This window comes from Polypterus senegalus, chromosome 7, assembly GCF_016835505.1.
Source record: "Polypterus senegalus isolate Bchr_013 chromosome 7, ASM1683550v1, whole genome shotgun sequence".
NCBI lineage: Eukaryota > Metazoa > Chordata > Cladistia > Polypteriformes > Polypteridae > Polypterus > Polypterus senegalus.
Window position 1 is genome coordinate 143,021,246 of NC_053160.1, and position 18,040 is coordinate 143,039,285.

Sequence of the window (18,040 nt, forward strand, 5' to 3'; positions counted from 1 at the left end):
GATGGATGCATTCAAAGTGGAGGTGGGATTACATCAGGGATCAGCTCTGAGCCCTTTCTTGTTTGCAATGGTGATGGACAGGTTAAAAGATAAGATTAGATAGGAGTACCCGTGGACTATGACATTGTGATCTGTAACAAGAATAGGGAACATGTTGAGGAGACCCTGGATAGGTGGAGATATGACCTAGAGAAGAGAGGTAGGTGTGAATGACAGGGAGGTCAGACGAATGGTGAAGATGCAGGCAGTAGAGTTGGCGAAGATGGATGAGTTCAAATAGACAAAGCCAAAGAGGCAAGGGCAAAGGCGAGATGCTGGGTATACTGGAAAAAGGATGCTAAGGATACAGCTGCTAGGTAAGAGGAGAGAGGAAGGCCTAAGGGATGTTCATGGATGTGGTGAGAGAGAACACGCAGGTGGCTGGTGTGACAGAGCAAGATGTAGAGGACAGGAAAATATGGAAACAGATGATCAGCTGTGGCAACTCCTAATGGGAGCAACCAAAAGAAGAAGTAATAAAATTAAAAGTTAGGTAGTGATATGCTACCTTCTGCTTTAGGTCTTTATGGAGTTTCCTTTTGAATGCGTGGACACATTTAGATATCTTTTTTAACCAGTTTATTTAATTGTTAAATGAATTATTAATCAATTATTATTAATTATTATTATATGACTGTTTGTCTATTGCTCTCCCTGTCATTAAGGTAAAAATCCTCTTCTTGGATCCCAGTATGGTACTGATTTGTTTTATTTGGATCTTCAGATTAAAATGTTCAGAACTTCTGCAATAAACTGTTTGACCAATTCTCTCTATCAAAAGTCAAAAAATAAACAAAAAAGCTTTATCAAGGAATTTGCCAAAAGTAAATCTAGAAAGAAAAAAAAAATCTAATGTGATTGTATAATTAGTTTTCCTATATGGCTAGCATTTATCACAATATTTAAATTTTAATTGTGATATTCAAGTTATCAGTTATAAACATTAACATGATAATATGATTAATGAGCATTTTCTACTTTATTTGTGTGATATTACAGTAACAATTTTCATAAAATTGTAAATCACACCATGTGAAACATTTTAAATAATAATGTATAATCTGATATTATACAATTCAAAGTATGCTTTCCATCAGTAGTTACAATACACATTAATGAAAATAGCTTATAACACAATAAAGTGCCCACTCAATAAAAATTCTGTGCTGCAAGAGTTTTAAATTGCTTCGCACTAAATGTCCATTCAATTAAATAAATACATAACCTACAAATTTTTTACCCAGTATTTTCATTTTAAGTGGCCTATTCATGTTTCTTAAATTACGTTTTGCAGTGTCATCCTCTTGCACAAAATTTCCAACAGACTACAAAAACTTATTTCCAAGAAATGCAATTAAAATTTAAAGTAGGCAGGTAAACTTGCAGCAACTATTCTACAGATTTTTATTGACAGTCACAGTTTCTGATGCATTAAAAATGGCCATTGTTAAGTTTGTTAATTGAATCTCTGTTAGCATCACTTCAATTTGGTTTTAACCAAAATATATCTTTTCATTATTTTTAATCTGTCTGATAAGTATGGTTAGGTACATAAATAAAGTATGGTAGTGTACTTTTGTATTTTTGTACAACTGTATATTAGCACATCTGTATTAGTATTCTGAGGCTAGTAGTCAGTGATAAGCAATATATTGAATTGATAAAACTCCTACTTACTTAAAGGCTCCTAATACTGTATGTTTCAGGTTATTATATCAAATGCACACATTTTTGTTACACATTAATAGATACAGTATGTCTATGAACGTACCATTGGTGTACTGTCTGAATATTGAGAGTGTAAAAAAGAAAAAAAAAGATACAGAAAATTGGACCATCAAAAATCAGTGTCAGTGGGAGGCACAAATCAAAATCAAAAGAAAAGAAACCAAAATACCTAAGCCCAAAATGTTTTCCTAAAATCAAATTCTGAAATCCCAAGTGTAAAGTGAAAAGCCATATTAAGCTGAACACAAAACAAAATCCCAAAACCTAGATTGCTTTTTATGAAGAATTTTAGATGGTAACTGTGAATCAGATTCTGGTAAAAATATCAGTATAGTGATTAGCGGGTGTCACTTCCGGGAACTGCTCCCTAGTAATACGTCATCACAGCTTAACAACAGCAGCACAAAAATGGCGACAACTGTGACAAAAACAAAATAGCATCATGGTCAAAGTTGAAATAATTAGCAATCCAAACTGATACATTATAAAAAATAACTATGCAAAAAATTAAATTGAAAAGTAAATGGATCACAATAAGAAGGAATACAAAAAAGTCTAAAGAAAAAAATGATTTCAATAAATAAATATTAACTATGCCAGTACCTAATTCATGGTAACTGGTGATACAATTTTTGCATAATTTTTGTATCTTATTACAACATCTGCCACTGAAATGGCAGGATGTACAGTACATATAAAGTTGTAGCCAGTACATAATACTACAAATACTCTACTTAATTTGTTTTTAAAATACATATTGTTTAGATGGTGCAATAAGAAGAGCTATTATCTCATATCCTAGAAAGTTTATCATTGATTATATGTACAACAATGATGAAAATGCTGCACCACATATTTTATTTTAATGGGGTTCTAAAAAAAAAAGGATTTGGATACACTAAACTTACAAAACTTTTAAAAATGTAAAGAACTCTATTTTATTAATACAATCTGCAAGTAATAAAGCAGAATGTTTTTCATGTTTTTACAATTAATTTTCTGGCAAGTTGTCTACGTAAGTGATGAGTCTTCTTTGTAAGTAAAGTATTCCTTAGAGATATTTGCTTTAATGCCAAACCACACAGCACTATGTATCTTCTCTAAGCATCAGAAAATGCTGAATACTTTTTTAAATGCTCAGACTTTTGCTAATTAATACTATGAGGAGCTGTCAAGAAGTCATGGTGGGCCATTAACGTTCCACTGAGCACTGCTATAGTAAATATTTATGATCACATTATTTGTAAGAGTCAACAGTGAGATACTGGACTTGTAATTAATAGTTTCATTCTTCCATGTGCTCTGCATTATTGTACACAAATATAATGAATTACAGATGAAGGATCCAAGAAAAATATTTCATAAAAAGTGATCAAATTTTATATTTTTCTTTTATTTTTTTTTAGGGCTGTGCATTCTTTATAATGATTATAAGTTCTTCATCCACCAACATATTGTCCACATCTATGATTCAATTCACAATTCTAATTAAATTTCTAAACTTCTATTGACATTCTAATAAACAATTTCTAATTAAGTATTATTCTAAATATAATTTTCTTTGAAATACAGGTGGCTTAGTGTTATCTCATTATTTAATGTAATTTTAGTATTTACCTCCTCTACTTGCCAATATGCTTCACTGTTGTGTTACTTGCATGTTGAAATGTAGCCATTAGTATAGCTGCACAGTTAGTATCAATCTCAAATACACAAAGTGATTAGACTAGTAGCTACCAGAATTTGGCACAAATTTACTTCAAACAAAGGCATGCTGCAAAGTTTTGGTTTTTTTTCCAGATTTTGTTGTAAGAATATGCCATCATGTTCTGTACTAAATATTATGATATGTACTGTGGATTGTTTTGGTAGCAACAGTAAAATTCCAGAGGTCTTTACAGTAAAGATTTGCTGAATTGAGCAAAGGGTGTCATCACAGCACAGCAGGTAGCTTTGTGCTTGACAGAGATCTGCTTTCTGACAGAGCTGGGAGCCTTTTGGACAGCATTTCAATGTTTCCCATATGTTCATGAGGGTTTCTTCAAGAGGCTAAAGATATGCCGTCAGTTTAAATGCTGTCTCTAAACTGTCTTGGTGCAGTGTAAATTTGAAAAGGTGGTTTGCCTATTGTGTCTGTGTAGTACTGGTTATTTAATTTCCAGTTCCATATAATCATAAATTCAGTAAATGAATCAGATAATGGATGAATGGATATAAAGATGGAAAATATATCTTTAACAGGTACATTTCCTAACCAATGTGATACCTTATTCATATACAGTTAATCAGATATTTTAAGTAGTGTTTTTTTTTACTATTAATCAGTGTATCAGTGTAACAACACTTAAAAGTGTAAATTGCAGTGAGAATTGTGTGTATGGTGCATGAAGAACATCAGATTTTATTGGAAACATTAGGAGGTGTTCTTCAAGCAACTGATATAGTGCTTCAGGCAACCAGCAATTAAAATAAGATCAGCATTTAGATGATTTATAAACAGATAAAGAATGAAAATCATTTAGTTAATGCTTGTTCCTAGGGGTATTAAAAGTAGGCACTTAAACAAAAACTCCTTGTATAGGTTTAGGAGTGCTATATATGTAACAATTATATATATTGTATATATGTACAGTATATGTGTATATATATATATATATATATATATATATATATATATATATATATATATATATATAATTATGGGAAAAGGACTAACACATGGGAATGCTGCCAAAATTATATGTACATACAGTATATTCAATACTCAACAGCAAACGTTTAACAGTCTTTTGGAATTATAATCATTTTGTTCTTTTACTCTTGACAGCCCAGAGATCAGTATTTCACAATGGAATTGGGTACTGTACAAGTAAAAGATGTCAAGAGAAGATCGATAAAGATTAGTCTGAATAGTTATTAAAGAAGCATATAGCAACATTGTCTAAGCCATGGTACTATAAACATTTTTCAAGTACTTTGAAAGTATAATTAACAGCTTGCCTATGCTAACATCAACAAGAAAGAAAACAGCTGCTAAGGTTGTGATGTAATATTTAGACGGATGCAGCATTGTCACCCTAAAGGCAGTGAGCATAAACAATAAAAAAGAAAAATATAGTTTTATATTATATTATAAAACCAGTTGACTACACATCAAGGAATGCGCTTTCATTTGGAAGCAAAACATTGCTTACTCAAGCTAATGGGAATTACAGTGCATCCGGAAAGTAGTCACAGCGCATCACTTTGTTATGTTACAGCCTTATTCCAAAATGGATTAAATTCATGTTTTTCCTTACAATTCTACACACAACACCCCATAATGACAACATCAAAAAAGATTACTTGAGGTTTTTGCAAATTTATTAAAAATAAAAAAACTGGGAAATCACATGTACATAAGTATTCATAGCCTTTGCTCAATACTTTGTCGATGCACCTTTGGCAGCAATTACAGTCTCAAGTCTTTTTGAATATGATGCCACAAGCTAGGCACACCTATCCTTGGCCAGTTTCGCCCATTACTCTTTGCAGCACCTCTCAAGCGCCATCAGGTTGGATGGGAAGCGTCGGTGCACAGCCATTTTAAGATCTCTCCAGAGATGTCAAGTCTGGGCTCTGATTGGGCCACTCAAGGACATTCACAGAGTTGTCATGAAGCCACTTCTTTGATATCTTAGCTGTGTGCTTAGGGTTGTTGTACTGCTGAAAGATGAACTGTCGCCCCTGTCTGAGGTCAAGAGCGCTCTGGAGCAGTTTTTCATCCAGGATGTCTCTGTACATTGCTGCAGTCATCTTTCCATTTATCCTGACTAGTCTCCCAGTTCCTGTCGCTGAAAAACATCCCCACAGCATGATGCTGCCACCACCATTCTTCACTGTAGGGTTAGGGAATTTTGTTTCTCATGGTCTGAGAGTCTTTCTGGTGCCTTTTGGCAAACTCCAGGCAGGCTGCCATGTGCCTTTAACTAAGGAGTGACTTCCGTCTGGCCACTCTACCATACAGGCCTGATTGGTGGATTGCTACAGAGATGGTTGTCCTTCTGGAAGGTTCTCCTCTCTCCACAGAGGACCTCTGGAGCTCTGACATAGTGACCATCGGGTTCTTGGTCACCTCCCTGACTAAGGTCCTTCTCCCCCGCTCGCTCAGTTTAGATGGCCGGCCAGCTCTAGGAAGAGTCCTGGTGGTTTCGAACTTCTTCCACTTATGGATGATGGAGGCCACTGTGCTCAATGGGACCTTAAAAGCAGCAGAAATTTTTCTGTAACCTTCCCCAGATTTGTGCCTCGAGACAATCCAGTATTGGAGGTCTACAGACAATTCCTTTGACTTCATGCTTGGTTTGTGCTCTGACATGAACTGTCAACTGTGGGACCTTATATAGACAGGTGTGTGCCTTTCCAAATCATGTCCAACAACTGAATTTACCACAGGTGGACTCCAATTAAGCTGCAAAAACATCTCAAGGATGATCAGGGGAAACAGGATGCACCTGAGCTCAATTTTGAGCTTCATGGCAAAGGCTGTGAATACTTATGTACATGTGCTTTCTCAATTTTTTTATTTTTAATAAATTTGCAAAAATCTCAAGTAAACATTTTTCATGTTGTCATTATGGGGTGTTATGTGTAGAATTCTGAGGAAAAAAATTAATTTAATCCATTTTGGAATAAGGCTGTAACATAACAAAATGTGGAAAAAGTGATGCGCTGTGAATACTTTCTGGATGCACTGTACATTGTATATACTTTGAAAGCATTCTGAAAAGGGCTCTACATTGACCAGCAATGAAAATATCTAAAATACGTTGCTTATAAAAAGTATTCACGCCCTTGGATGTTTTCACATTTTATCATTATACAAAATGGGCCCACAGTGAATTTAATTAGACTTTTTTGACATTGGTCAACAAAATGAAAACAGAAATTTGTAAAGTGATTTAATTTAATTACAAATATAAAACACAAAATAATTGATTGTATAAGCACCATAGGTCTTCATCTTTGCACATTTGGACACTGCAGTTTTTTTTTCTTATTTCTCATTGTAAAAATAGCTAAAACTCTATTAGGTCACATGGGGATCTTGAGTGATCAGCCTTTTTCCAAGTCCAGCCACACATTAGCAACTGGATTGAGAGCTAGACTCTGACTCAGCTACTCCAGGACATTAACACTGTTGTTTTTAATCATTCTTGTGTAACTTTGGCTTTATGCTTGGGGTTGTTGTAGTACTGAAAAACAAAAATTCTCCCAAGGTGCTGGTTTCTTGTAGAATGCACCAGGTTTCCTCCATGATTTCTCTGTACTTTGCTCCATTCCATTTACCCTCAGAAGACTTCTAAGGCTTGCTTCTGAGAATCATCCTCAAAGCAGGATGCTGCCACCACCATGCTTCATGGTGGGGATAGTGTGTTTCTGATAATGTGCAGTGTCTGGTTAATGACAAAGATGGTGTTTAATCTAATAGTGAAAAAGCTCAATTTTGGTCTCATCAGACAATTGAACCCTCTCCCAGCTGACTTTCTGGCAAACTATAGTCAAGATGTCATGTGATTTTATTTTTTTATTTACAACAGTGACTTTCACTTTGCCAATCTACCACAAGAATGTAACTGGTGAAGCACCCAGACAACAGTTGCTGTATGTACAACCTCTTCAATTTCAGCTACTGTAGCTTCTAACTCCAGAGTTATCAGAGGACTTCTTGAATGATCACTCAGTTAAGTGAATAGGCTGCTGTTGTCAGAGTTATAGTTATACCATACTCTTTTCATTTAAATTATAAAAAAGAAATCCAAAGTCTTGCATATTTTAATTTTCAGCCCAAACCCACCTATAATAATAATATGCAATCAACAAGTGGATTAGGATCATACTAGGTTTCAAAATGACTCCAAAAGTAAAAAAAAACTGTAAACATTAGTTTAAAATATGAACATGAATTTTGTGAAAACACACATTAGACCATTATGGTGAAGTTTTTCAATTACTGAAGTTTGTTCTTTAAGGTCTTGAGTACCTGAACATACCAAAGTATGTCAATAATTCACCTGGAAAGGAAAACACTTTTTATTGCTGCTTATCTTTTTTAAAAAAAAGTTGACTGTGGGAGGAGAAGTGGTGTCTATCTGCTGAATATACACTAGAGGTGATCTCTTCACACCTAAGATCAGGTAACAAACATGCCAAGGCTGATCAAGAAAACAAACCAGACAGGCTGGGCTGAAAAACAGGTGTTTTCAAAGCAAGAAACACACAGAATGGGCACACAACACTTAGGACTAATTTATAAGAAACAAAGTAACATTGTGAATAAAAAAGATAGCAATTTTTCTAAATTTGAACTGCGTATTTGAAAAAAGTTGTGCACAAAGTAAATACATAAAATAATACAAAATGATTGTAGCCATTCACAGTGTGTTATAATCTCAGTATCAAAATATTATTTGTCTAGTACGGAGTTTGTTGTATTTGCTGCATAAGAGAGAAAAGCACCATTCACCCATTTTTGAATTCAATGTAGAAAAAGGCTACCCATAAAATTAATCCAATAATAAAATGAAAAAAGATTTACTGTGTGCTTTATAGCCTCAGTTTAAAATTAGAATTTGTGTTGTGAAGTGTTATTTTTTGTTTTCTGCATCATGAGTGCACTTTTATTACTTTGCACTTTCTCCTGTTCACTTTACTCTTGCATGTTCTCCTACAGAGATGAGATGCATGCCAGGTTTGGAAACTGGGCATTATATTCTACAGCCATTCTCCACTTGGAGGATGAGAACAGTTTGCATTTTATTAGCATGTGAAAGTGGCTCCTCCTGCATAGGCGGGCGTAACTCAGCTCAAATACTGCTGTTTCTGAGGAAAGGAAGAAGCTGTAATTTTTGTTTAATTCGCCTAATTTCAAAAACCACATTTCTAACAGCAGGCATATTTTACAGTGTAGAATCTATTGTTTCTGATTATGTTTTACCTAGTTTCTACCATAAAGCAGCTTTGAATTATTAATGAAAATAGAAGGCAAAGTGCCTCTAAATGTGCTTGGCATTATAGACGATGCCTCAGTCTTCAGAGATTAACAATTGTAAATACACTTTGGATAAATATAAAAACAAAAGTAATGAATCTCTAATGCAGAGGTGCCCACACTTTTTCGGCTTGCGAGCTACTTTTAAAATGACCAGGTCGAAATGATCTACCTATATATATACTGTATAATGTGTATATATATATATATATATATATATATATATATATATATATATATATATATATATATATATATATATATATATATATATATATAATGAGTATACTTTATACATAAAATATATGTTGTTGTACCTTGCATAACTGAATAACCTTTATGGCACAATAACAGTTCAATACATTTATGGCCACTACAGTATTTGGATTTAATAATCTTCATGTGGGAAAAGGCTGACTCGCATAAATGAGTAGAGCTGAATAATGCAGTCAAGGAGCTTTTGAATTCAGCCGAGTAAAAAATGACGGCTATCCGATTATTTGCGATTTTAGTTCCCTCTCCTTTCTCTTTCTCAGATCGCTTTTCAGAAGGAAGTCAATTTCGTAGTTTTTATGAACACTTTGAAAGTGCCTTTCCACATTTTACTTCTTTGGAATAGCAATGATAGATTGATAGATCAGACAAATGCACTTTGATTGTGACATTGTGAGAAAAAAAATCCTCTTCCAATTCCACATCCAGCCCTTACCCTCCCCAAACATTTTTTTTAAAATCCCTTCTTTAGTCGATATAAATTGGAAGTCTAACTAGATAACAGCCGGAGTTTTGCAGTAGCTTGCGCGTTTGATCGTGCGTGTGGGATGACCAGTGTCTTAGAAGAAAAGAGATCTCAGACTGGCCGCCCTGTATGTCAATCAAGTGGCAAATGCCATAGGGAGGATATATAGACTAACGTTTAAAAAAATTTTTTTGGAATGCAACTCGATCTGCCTGCACTACATTTGCGATCTACCAGTCGATCAACGCATTGGGCACCCCTGCCCTAATAAATCCAAAACCCACTACTGGACCACATATTATCTCATTGAAATTTTAAAAATGTCACTGAAGATTCCATGTAATTGGTTGCTACAGGTTCTTAAAGCATGCCAAGAAATTCTATCCATACCAAATGGCTGATGGACATTAACTTGTACCAAAGTCCACTTTACATCATGTACGAAAACTAAGAATAAATTACATGATGCGACAGGCACTTGATTGGTGAGCTGCTTGATATCATGATCAAATTAGGTGTAAAAGGTAATAGGCTCATTGGTGAGATTGGATAAAGTTTTACTGTGTAATACAAAGTATCTCTTGACCCTGCTAAGGTTTCCATGAATTATTACAGCTACTACATTCCATCTAAAAAACACTGTAAATTATTAAACTACACATAAATAATGATAATCAAATATGTATGTTTTATTAATATATAGTTAAGTAAGCGACTGTAAAATGAGTTACTTTTTCATATCAGTGTCTAGAAATGCATTGCTATGGATATTCAGAAAGTTATTGACGTAACCAGTTAGCTATTGTTTCTTATAATGAAATATCTAGATTGTATTCCAGTTTTGACATTTACATACACAGTTTGCATAATTTAAAACAGTCGTGCAGTTTTTCCTCTGTCTCTTTATTACAGCATTGAAACACTTTTCTTGACGGCTCCTTGCCCAAAGTGGAGGTACAGTAGCAACTCGTAAACATCTTTCATCAAGGTGTAGCAGTGATACAGAGTATTATCATCCTACTTAATACAGACGACATGCTAATGACATTTTGAATAAAAATTCTTCAAATCCGCTTTGCTGAAGAAGTCTCTTGCAACAATAAATAACCTCTGAAGAGGTAAACACTTTGTATTCTGTAACAATGGTGTACAGATCATTCAACAATTTGTTCCTGCTGCCGTATGGAGGAACACAAAAAGCAACCAGAAAAACACTTGAAAACTTATCAGATAACATAAAAATGAAAACTATTGCATTTCCCAGATTAGGTGAATGGCTTTTAGTGATGATTTTAACATCCCTGCACCATGTGTTATTTACCATAAACACATCTCCTCCGTTATTTTTACCTGACAGTCCTGTCCGATCTCCATGCAAGACATAAAAGACATTTTTGCCAGAATCTGGTGTCTCAGCAGTTAGCCACATTTTACGGAAACAAAAAACGCAGACAGTTTTTGATGTCACTTCAAGTAGCTAGTCTTTCCTGAATATCATCTAGTATATTATGCAGTGACTGCAGATGTTGGACAAAAAGATGCAGGACAGAGGAGGTTGGTTAACTAAGCAGTAACCTAAAATCATTGTTAGAACTCTCTTGCTAATTCGTTTGCAGATAAAAGAAAATGAGAAATAAAACACACAAAAGATTTTTATTGAAAGCATCCACAATCTTGGACCAGCTATGAAGTATCCACTACACTTCGAGCTACCAACATTAAACAATGACGGCTTCACTCTGTGTGACTTCTGGGAGATATCACCTAGCAACCCAGGAGTGTGTCCTTAACCACAGGTGCTCAACAGCAGCACTCAAAACCCAAACAAAATGACATTACAATAATTTCACTACCTATGAAAAATACTTTCTATAAGCTTATGCTCAGAATTAGTAATAATAAGTACATATTTGAAATCTGTATGTTTCAAACAAAAAGAATTGTCCATTAGTTATCATAGAAAAATGCATAAGTCTGGAAAAATAATGATAAACTGTGGTGAAATCGTAACAAGTTGGTAGTATGGAAGGAAAGACAACCTAGAGTAGCTCCTTTGTGCTCAGAGAACTGCAGAAGGGAATAACAAAGTTACTTAGAAACTGGAATGTATGGGGTCTAAACAGGGGCTTGTATGATTATACAGTGACTAGTAAAGCTCTGCTGTAGAATGTATAGAGTGGAAACAAACTATGAAAGATGGAATTTGCAATTGCTAGTTTATGACATTTTGCATACTTTCCAGAGGCTGACTGAATTAGAAAAAAGTGTTGCTCCAGTCTGCCCCTGCATTTAGACTTGGTATCCTTAATATCCTCCCCACCCCCTTTGTTTTCTATGTATAGTCTAGGTTAAAGGCTTAATTTGGAATTACTTTTCTAGATGTAAGACATATTTAATATATTTCCCTATATCCATATACTCATATCTCACAACACATGCTCCTCTGAACATGTTCCAAAGGGTTTAAGCGAAGATAAACCCCATAGTTTCTTCACAGGTCCACAATTTTGCTTTTGCAAGGTTTTATTATCATCTTGGTAAAATGTAATTTCTGATTGTAAGAAGGTAACAAAAATATTAATGTTCCCCCTGTTGCTTTACAAGGTTCATGGAAAAGCACAGTAATCATAAAAAGAAACTGGAAATCAAAAAAATAATGATGTCCTATTTATATTGCTTTTTATTCTGCCTCTTTTTACCAAACCACATTGTTCCCACAGATTGATGGGTACATTTTGAGCTTGTTTAAGATGTATATGCCACTTATGCATTAATTAAATGCATTACCATGTACTTTGACTAAGATGATCTTATATTTTTAATTCCTCTATGATATGGTGCAAAGTCTTATTCATTCAGAGATTTAAATATAAGAGGGTATAAATTGTTTCTTTAAATTTAGTATATTTACATAAAATATACAAATAAATCTTATACATTTACTACACCTCAAAAGTGACATACTCTGTAGAAACTGGAAATAAAACCAAACAATACCTTTTATAGAGCAAACTACTTCTTGTTCTTTGATCAAAAAGCAAACTGAAGCAAGTTCCTCTATTTTATTCTCCAAGCAAAGAAGATTTTTCATAAGTTGAGAAATACATCTCAGCTGATGAGAGGTCAGAGGAAAGAAGTTCCTCCCTATTTTGGTACGGTCTCCAGAATCTGTGTAGAATTAAAAAAAAGTTAAGGAGAAATATAAATACAATGTAAAATTAGTCCATTAAATATATTTTTTCTATAAACACATTGCTTTTCTATGATGTATTCCTTTTTGAATATATTTCATATAATATCATGCATAAAATAGACTATATAATGCAAAAGTAAAAAATAAATAGCTTAATAAATAATGTTCATAGTAATCAGCATATTTTTTGGTGAATCACAAATATACTACAACTATCCAAATTTCTAGATAAACCTCCAAAAAGAGATGTTTTCGTTCAAGGTTATTATCCATTGTTGTAGAGTATTAATTTGTGAGTTACCAATTATTTTTTCTCCAAATACAACTTAAAAATGCATTAAAATGCAATTCATTTCATTTTTTACAGTCTGGAGATGTGTATAGATAGATAGATAGATAGATAGATAGATAGATAGATAGATAGATAGATAGATAGATAGATAGATAGATAGATAGATAGATAGATAGATAGATAGATAGATAGATAGATAGATAGATAGATAGATAGATAGATAGGGGGAAATTCACATACTCCAGCAGCAGTGTAACCCCGTATTGCAGTTTTTATATGGGTTTGCAAAAAGAGAGAAAATTATGTCTCTACTAAGTTGTTAAAAATTAGTACAAGATAACAGATGAACTGTTACACAAAAGTTTTTCGCTGTAATACTGTATATAAATTGAACAATGAAAATATCCAAGCATATTTTTAGAAAGTGCCCTTTTCAGCTTAGACAAGAAGAACTTCCCTCCTAGAAGAACTGCGCATGTTTATGAAAGGCAAACCTTGTTAACAGTATACCCTTGTTGATGGATATGATAGGAAAGAAAAAAAAGAAAGCAGAGGAAATCCCTTAACAGTTGTTATTGATTCCAGCATTTATGGGTTGATAGTTTAGTACCGTTTACAAAACTGAACAGATGCAGGCAGCCAGCAAAAAGGTAAACAATTGCTGTGTGGCATGCTGCCAGATCCCAAGCCTGATATATTAAACTCAGAGTGAAGTGCATTTCCCTTTTGGGTTGCACTTATTGCCACTTCATTTCCTCTGTGCTCTCTCTCCAGTGCCGTAGCTGTCGCCTGGCTATTTTCTGTCCTTCTCTGACCCCTGAGGCCTAGTGCTACCTAACAGAGCCATTAGTGGAGGGAATTGCATGTGTCTGACATGGCCTGAAACCAATTACTAGATATTTTCTTCCAAATGATGCCCAACTCTGCTGGGAATGAGCAATCATGAAATAATTTACCTCCTGATTTAATTTTTTCCTGCACAAATTAGTTGTGGGCTTCGCCAGGGCTATACACAGCTGCTTTCAACACATATGCTATCTTATCAAGATTACACTTGAAATGACAATTGTGTGTGTGATTGTGAGTCTGAGTGTGTATGTGGGTGTGTGTGCGTGTGTGTGTGTGTGTGTATGGGGAGGGGGTAAATTCAAGGGTACCGAATAGAAGAGGCTTGGGATTTTGGTTTAAAAAACATTGACAAGTTTATCAGATATACTGATCCTTCTGTAGTCTCTGCTGATTGGAAATGACAGAACAATAAAGGTCTGACAATGATGCTGTGAACAAATCTGGAAGGATAAAATCCTTATTGTGATGTTTACAGAATTCTAAAATACACTGAAGTGTTTTTTGTATTTTATGTTGTTCCTGAGAAGCAGGGGGGTATTATAAAAATCGTATACATAAATTAAAAACCTATAATTGAAAAGGATAAAGTATGCCATTTACTGCCATCAGAATTCCAATCAATCTATGAATCACTTAAAAGTCAGTCCACAAAACAGCCTCCCTTACCGCTACTCACACAAAGTCATGGAAAATGACGACATAAAATCATATGTCATGTTTCAGATAAAATTGTACTGATGCAATCTATGAGTACAAACTTCAGTACCAGAACCAGTGATGAAATTAAATTAAAATTTGCCATTGCTTCTCTAAATACCATAGGGAAGATAAACAATAATAGCTAATCTGACTTATTTATGGATGCTGAAATGGTTCTTAAGCATAACAGATATTTTAAGCTTCAAATATGACAAAAAAAGGTGATGTGTGCTTACAGAATTTGTTATGTTTGCTTAGCACTGTATTGATTAGTAATTTTCTCCTACAGTTAATATATATAAACAAATATAACTGTATAAGAAATATAGTTGTGCCAGCAAAACAACATCAACATAACAACATAAATCAAATTAATATTTCTAAATAATAATGCTGCGTGGGTCCCCTTAATTTTCCCAAAAGCCTGAAAGAATCTATATATATAATTCACTAAGGCAAGACGACCATGGAAAGCACGCCGGAAGTGGCATGGATTCTCTAAGCCGCCGACAAGTGAGACACCTATGGCGCACGCAGGAAGGAGCCACGCCCACCAACTCCAAGACCATTGGATACGACGACAACTCGCAGAGTCACGCCCACCAACTCAGACGCAACGACACAGAAAAAATGGCGTCATTTATATTTGTCTGTCGTAGAGGCAACATGCAGCTCCGACCCACGCCGACTGTTCATAGAGGCATGTTTCTCGCGGAGGTGAATCGCCATATGCAGCGTGTAAAATGGTTTGCGAGGGGTATCCCATGGGATCCTTAAAACATTCCTTTACAACTGAGATTAGAATACAATTAAGTAAGCAGTCTTTAAAAAATGAGTTTTCGGTTATGATGCACGACCGCGTGACCATAGCAAACTGTTTTACACACTACATACAGCAATTCGCATCTGCGACAAACATGCGTCTTCTTAGATGCTCCTGCACTTTGTACACACCCCCCTCCCACCTTGCTACTACCATGGTCGGGTGTCTTGGTGGATTATATATAGAAAGGCAGCCAAAACCGCACAGAGCAATGAAAAGTCTACGTGAGTCACAGGTGCATCTGAACTGTAGAAAGACGATAACGACTCGAGTGACGAGTTGAAGGTGGCCACATCAGCAGGCAGTGCATACTGAACGAGAAATCAGCAGACTAGCATGACGGAGGGAGCGGAGTGGATGTCCTTCTCCTCTCCTCCCGTTCCACCCTGAGCGATTGTGTGTTGGTTCTTTCCGTGCATTGGTTAAAACCCAATGAAGGAAGCAGTCTTTAAAAACCAATAAGCCCTGTGCCTCTGTTTCATTACCATCTCACCTGCTTCACCAATGCAGGCCCCGCAACAGGCTAACAGGGCAGCCAACCGGGTAACCAAAGTCTTTGGGTTCAGGGGGGAGTATGGTTACAAAGCTGAAACTTAAAGGAATTGACAGAAGGGCACCACCAGGTGTGGAGCCTTTCGCTTCATTTGACTCAACACAGGAAACTTCGCCCGGACATGGACAGGATTGACAGATTGATAGCTCTTTCTCGATTCTGTGGGTGGTGGTGCATGGCAGTTCTTAGTTGGTGGAGCGATTTGGCTGGTCATTTCCAAAAACGAACGAGACTCCCGCCTGCTAAATAGTTACACGACCCAACAGCGGTCGGCGTCCAAATTCTTAGAGGGACAAGTGGCTTTCAGCAACGTGAGATTGAGCATTAACAGTTCTGTGATGCACTTGTATGTCCGGTACTGCACGCGCGCTACACTGAATGGATCAACGTGTGTCTAACGTGGGTAAGCCGTTGAACCCCATTCGTGATGGAGACCGTGGCTTCCAATTGTTCTCCACGAACGAAATTCCCAGTACGTGCGGATCATACGCTCGCACTGATTACGTCCCTGCCCTTTGTAAAGCCCCCCATGGTCGGGTGACTTGGTGGATTATATATAAAAAAGCAGCCGGAACCGCAAAGAACAATGAAAAATCAACGTGGAAACCAACTGAGGCGGTGTTTGGAAAATTAACAGTCAACGTGACTCACAGGTGCGTGTGGACTGTACACAGACGAAAGCGACTCAGGTAGGGAGTTGGGGGGGCACATAAGCGGCAGTGCGCACTGAACGAGCACCGCTCAACCCCGCCCTCGCTTTGAAGGAGAAAGCGCGCGGCTCCTCTGGTTTTCAGTCACGGACAATTGTATGTTGGTTCGTAGCGTGCATTGTTGCAATGTTACTTTTCTTGGTGGTTTATTAAATTACGGATTTTTCAAATGTTTATTTTTTCCTCTGTGCTTAAAAATCATTTAAAAAGCAGCCTGATTATGTGGCGTATGCTACGCCACGGGTTGGCTAGTATTCCATATTCTGCAAATTAAGCGAAAGGAATCAGTGCTATTTTCTGTTACTAATAAGAATTCCAATTTTTATTTCTCACAAACAATATTAAGAACAACAAAATATTATGTATATAAAGGAATATTGCAAGGCAATACAGCAACTACTATTACTAATGTTAATAATTTCATTTTTATAGAGCACCTTTCACATTCTAAAAGTGCTTAAAAAAATAGGATTTGGAACCCACAAAATGGTGCACAATAAATATCACTAGCAGAAGCTAATATCAAATATCAAAAAACATACATACTGTATATACAGTACATATATTTATACAAACATTCATAAAATAAATATATGAATGAATGAAAACTAATTTGGGCTAGAAAAATGTGGTCAGGAGTGAAAAAACAGACATACAGGACAAGAATGTTAGCGTAAATGAAATGCTTTCTTAAACAGCATTTTAAGTTGTCTTTCAGAGCTGTGCAGAGTGTCAGCAGAATTCAAAATAGGTTATTCCAAAAATTGTCTACAACAGAACTGCCCACAGAATACTGTACAGACTACCCTGGGCATGACAAGATTGCCAGTGTAATTGAACTGGAATGTAATGATGCAGGAGGTAACTGATGCAAGCTGGTGTTAGGACAATTAGGAAAGTAAAGATTGATTTTAAACAGGTGTTGTCTGTTCACTGCTGTAGTTTTGAGTGAGGATTCTGGCAGCCCCAGTTTGAGCCACCTGAATTTAAAACAACAGATTAGAAGGGGCACCTGCCAATACAGTTACAGATATCAGTCCAGGCCGTGATAACAACACGGACAAGCTTGTCAATGTCTGGAAAAACAGGAACAAGCAGATACTGGACACGTGGAGATGGAAGAAAGACAATTTCTTTATGTGATTTCTGTGACTTGAATAACAAAGCAATGAATCAAGAATGATGACAAAATTTCTCACAGGAGATGAGGGTACGACTATATCATCACCTAGGGTGAAAGAAAAGGGTTCATTCTATTAGGCAGAGTTTTAGTGCCAATTAAAATGGTATCTATCTTGTTGTAGATTACTTTTAAGCTGTTGTGCTCTATCCAGAATTTAATTTCTCCAAGGTAATCTATGAGCCAGCAGACCTCTGGTGAACAC

General features: G+C 35.7%; 1 protein-coding gene across 2 annotated transcripts in view; it reads right to left on the reverse strand.

Moving 5' to 3' along the window:
• kiaa0825 (KIAA0825 ortholog) overlaps nucleotides 1-18,040 on the reverse strand; it is a 409,330-nt gene that overhangs the window by 314,305 nt on the left and 76,985 nt on the right. For both annotated transcript variants that reach the window (XM_039759351.1, XM_039759352.1), the window contains exon 5: nucleotides 12,534-12,704. In XM_039759351.1, coding sequence (XP_039615285.1) covers nucleotides 12,534-12,704 — 171 coding nt within the window. The remainder of the gene's footprint in view (nucleotides 1-12,533; nucleotides 12,705-18,040) is intronic.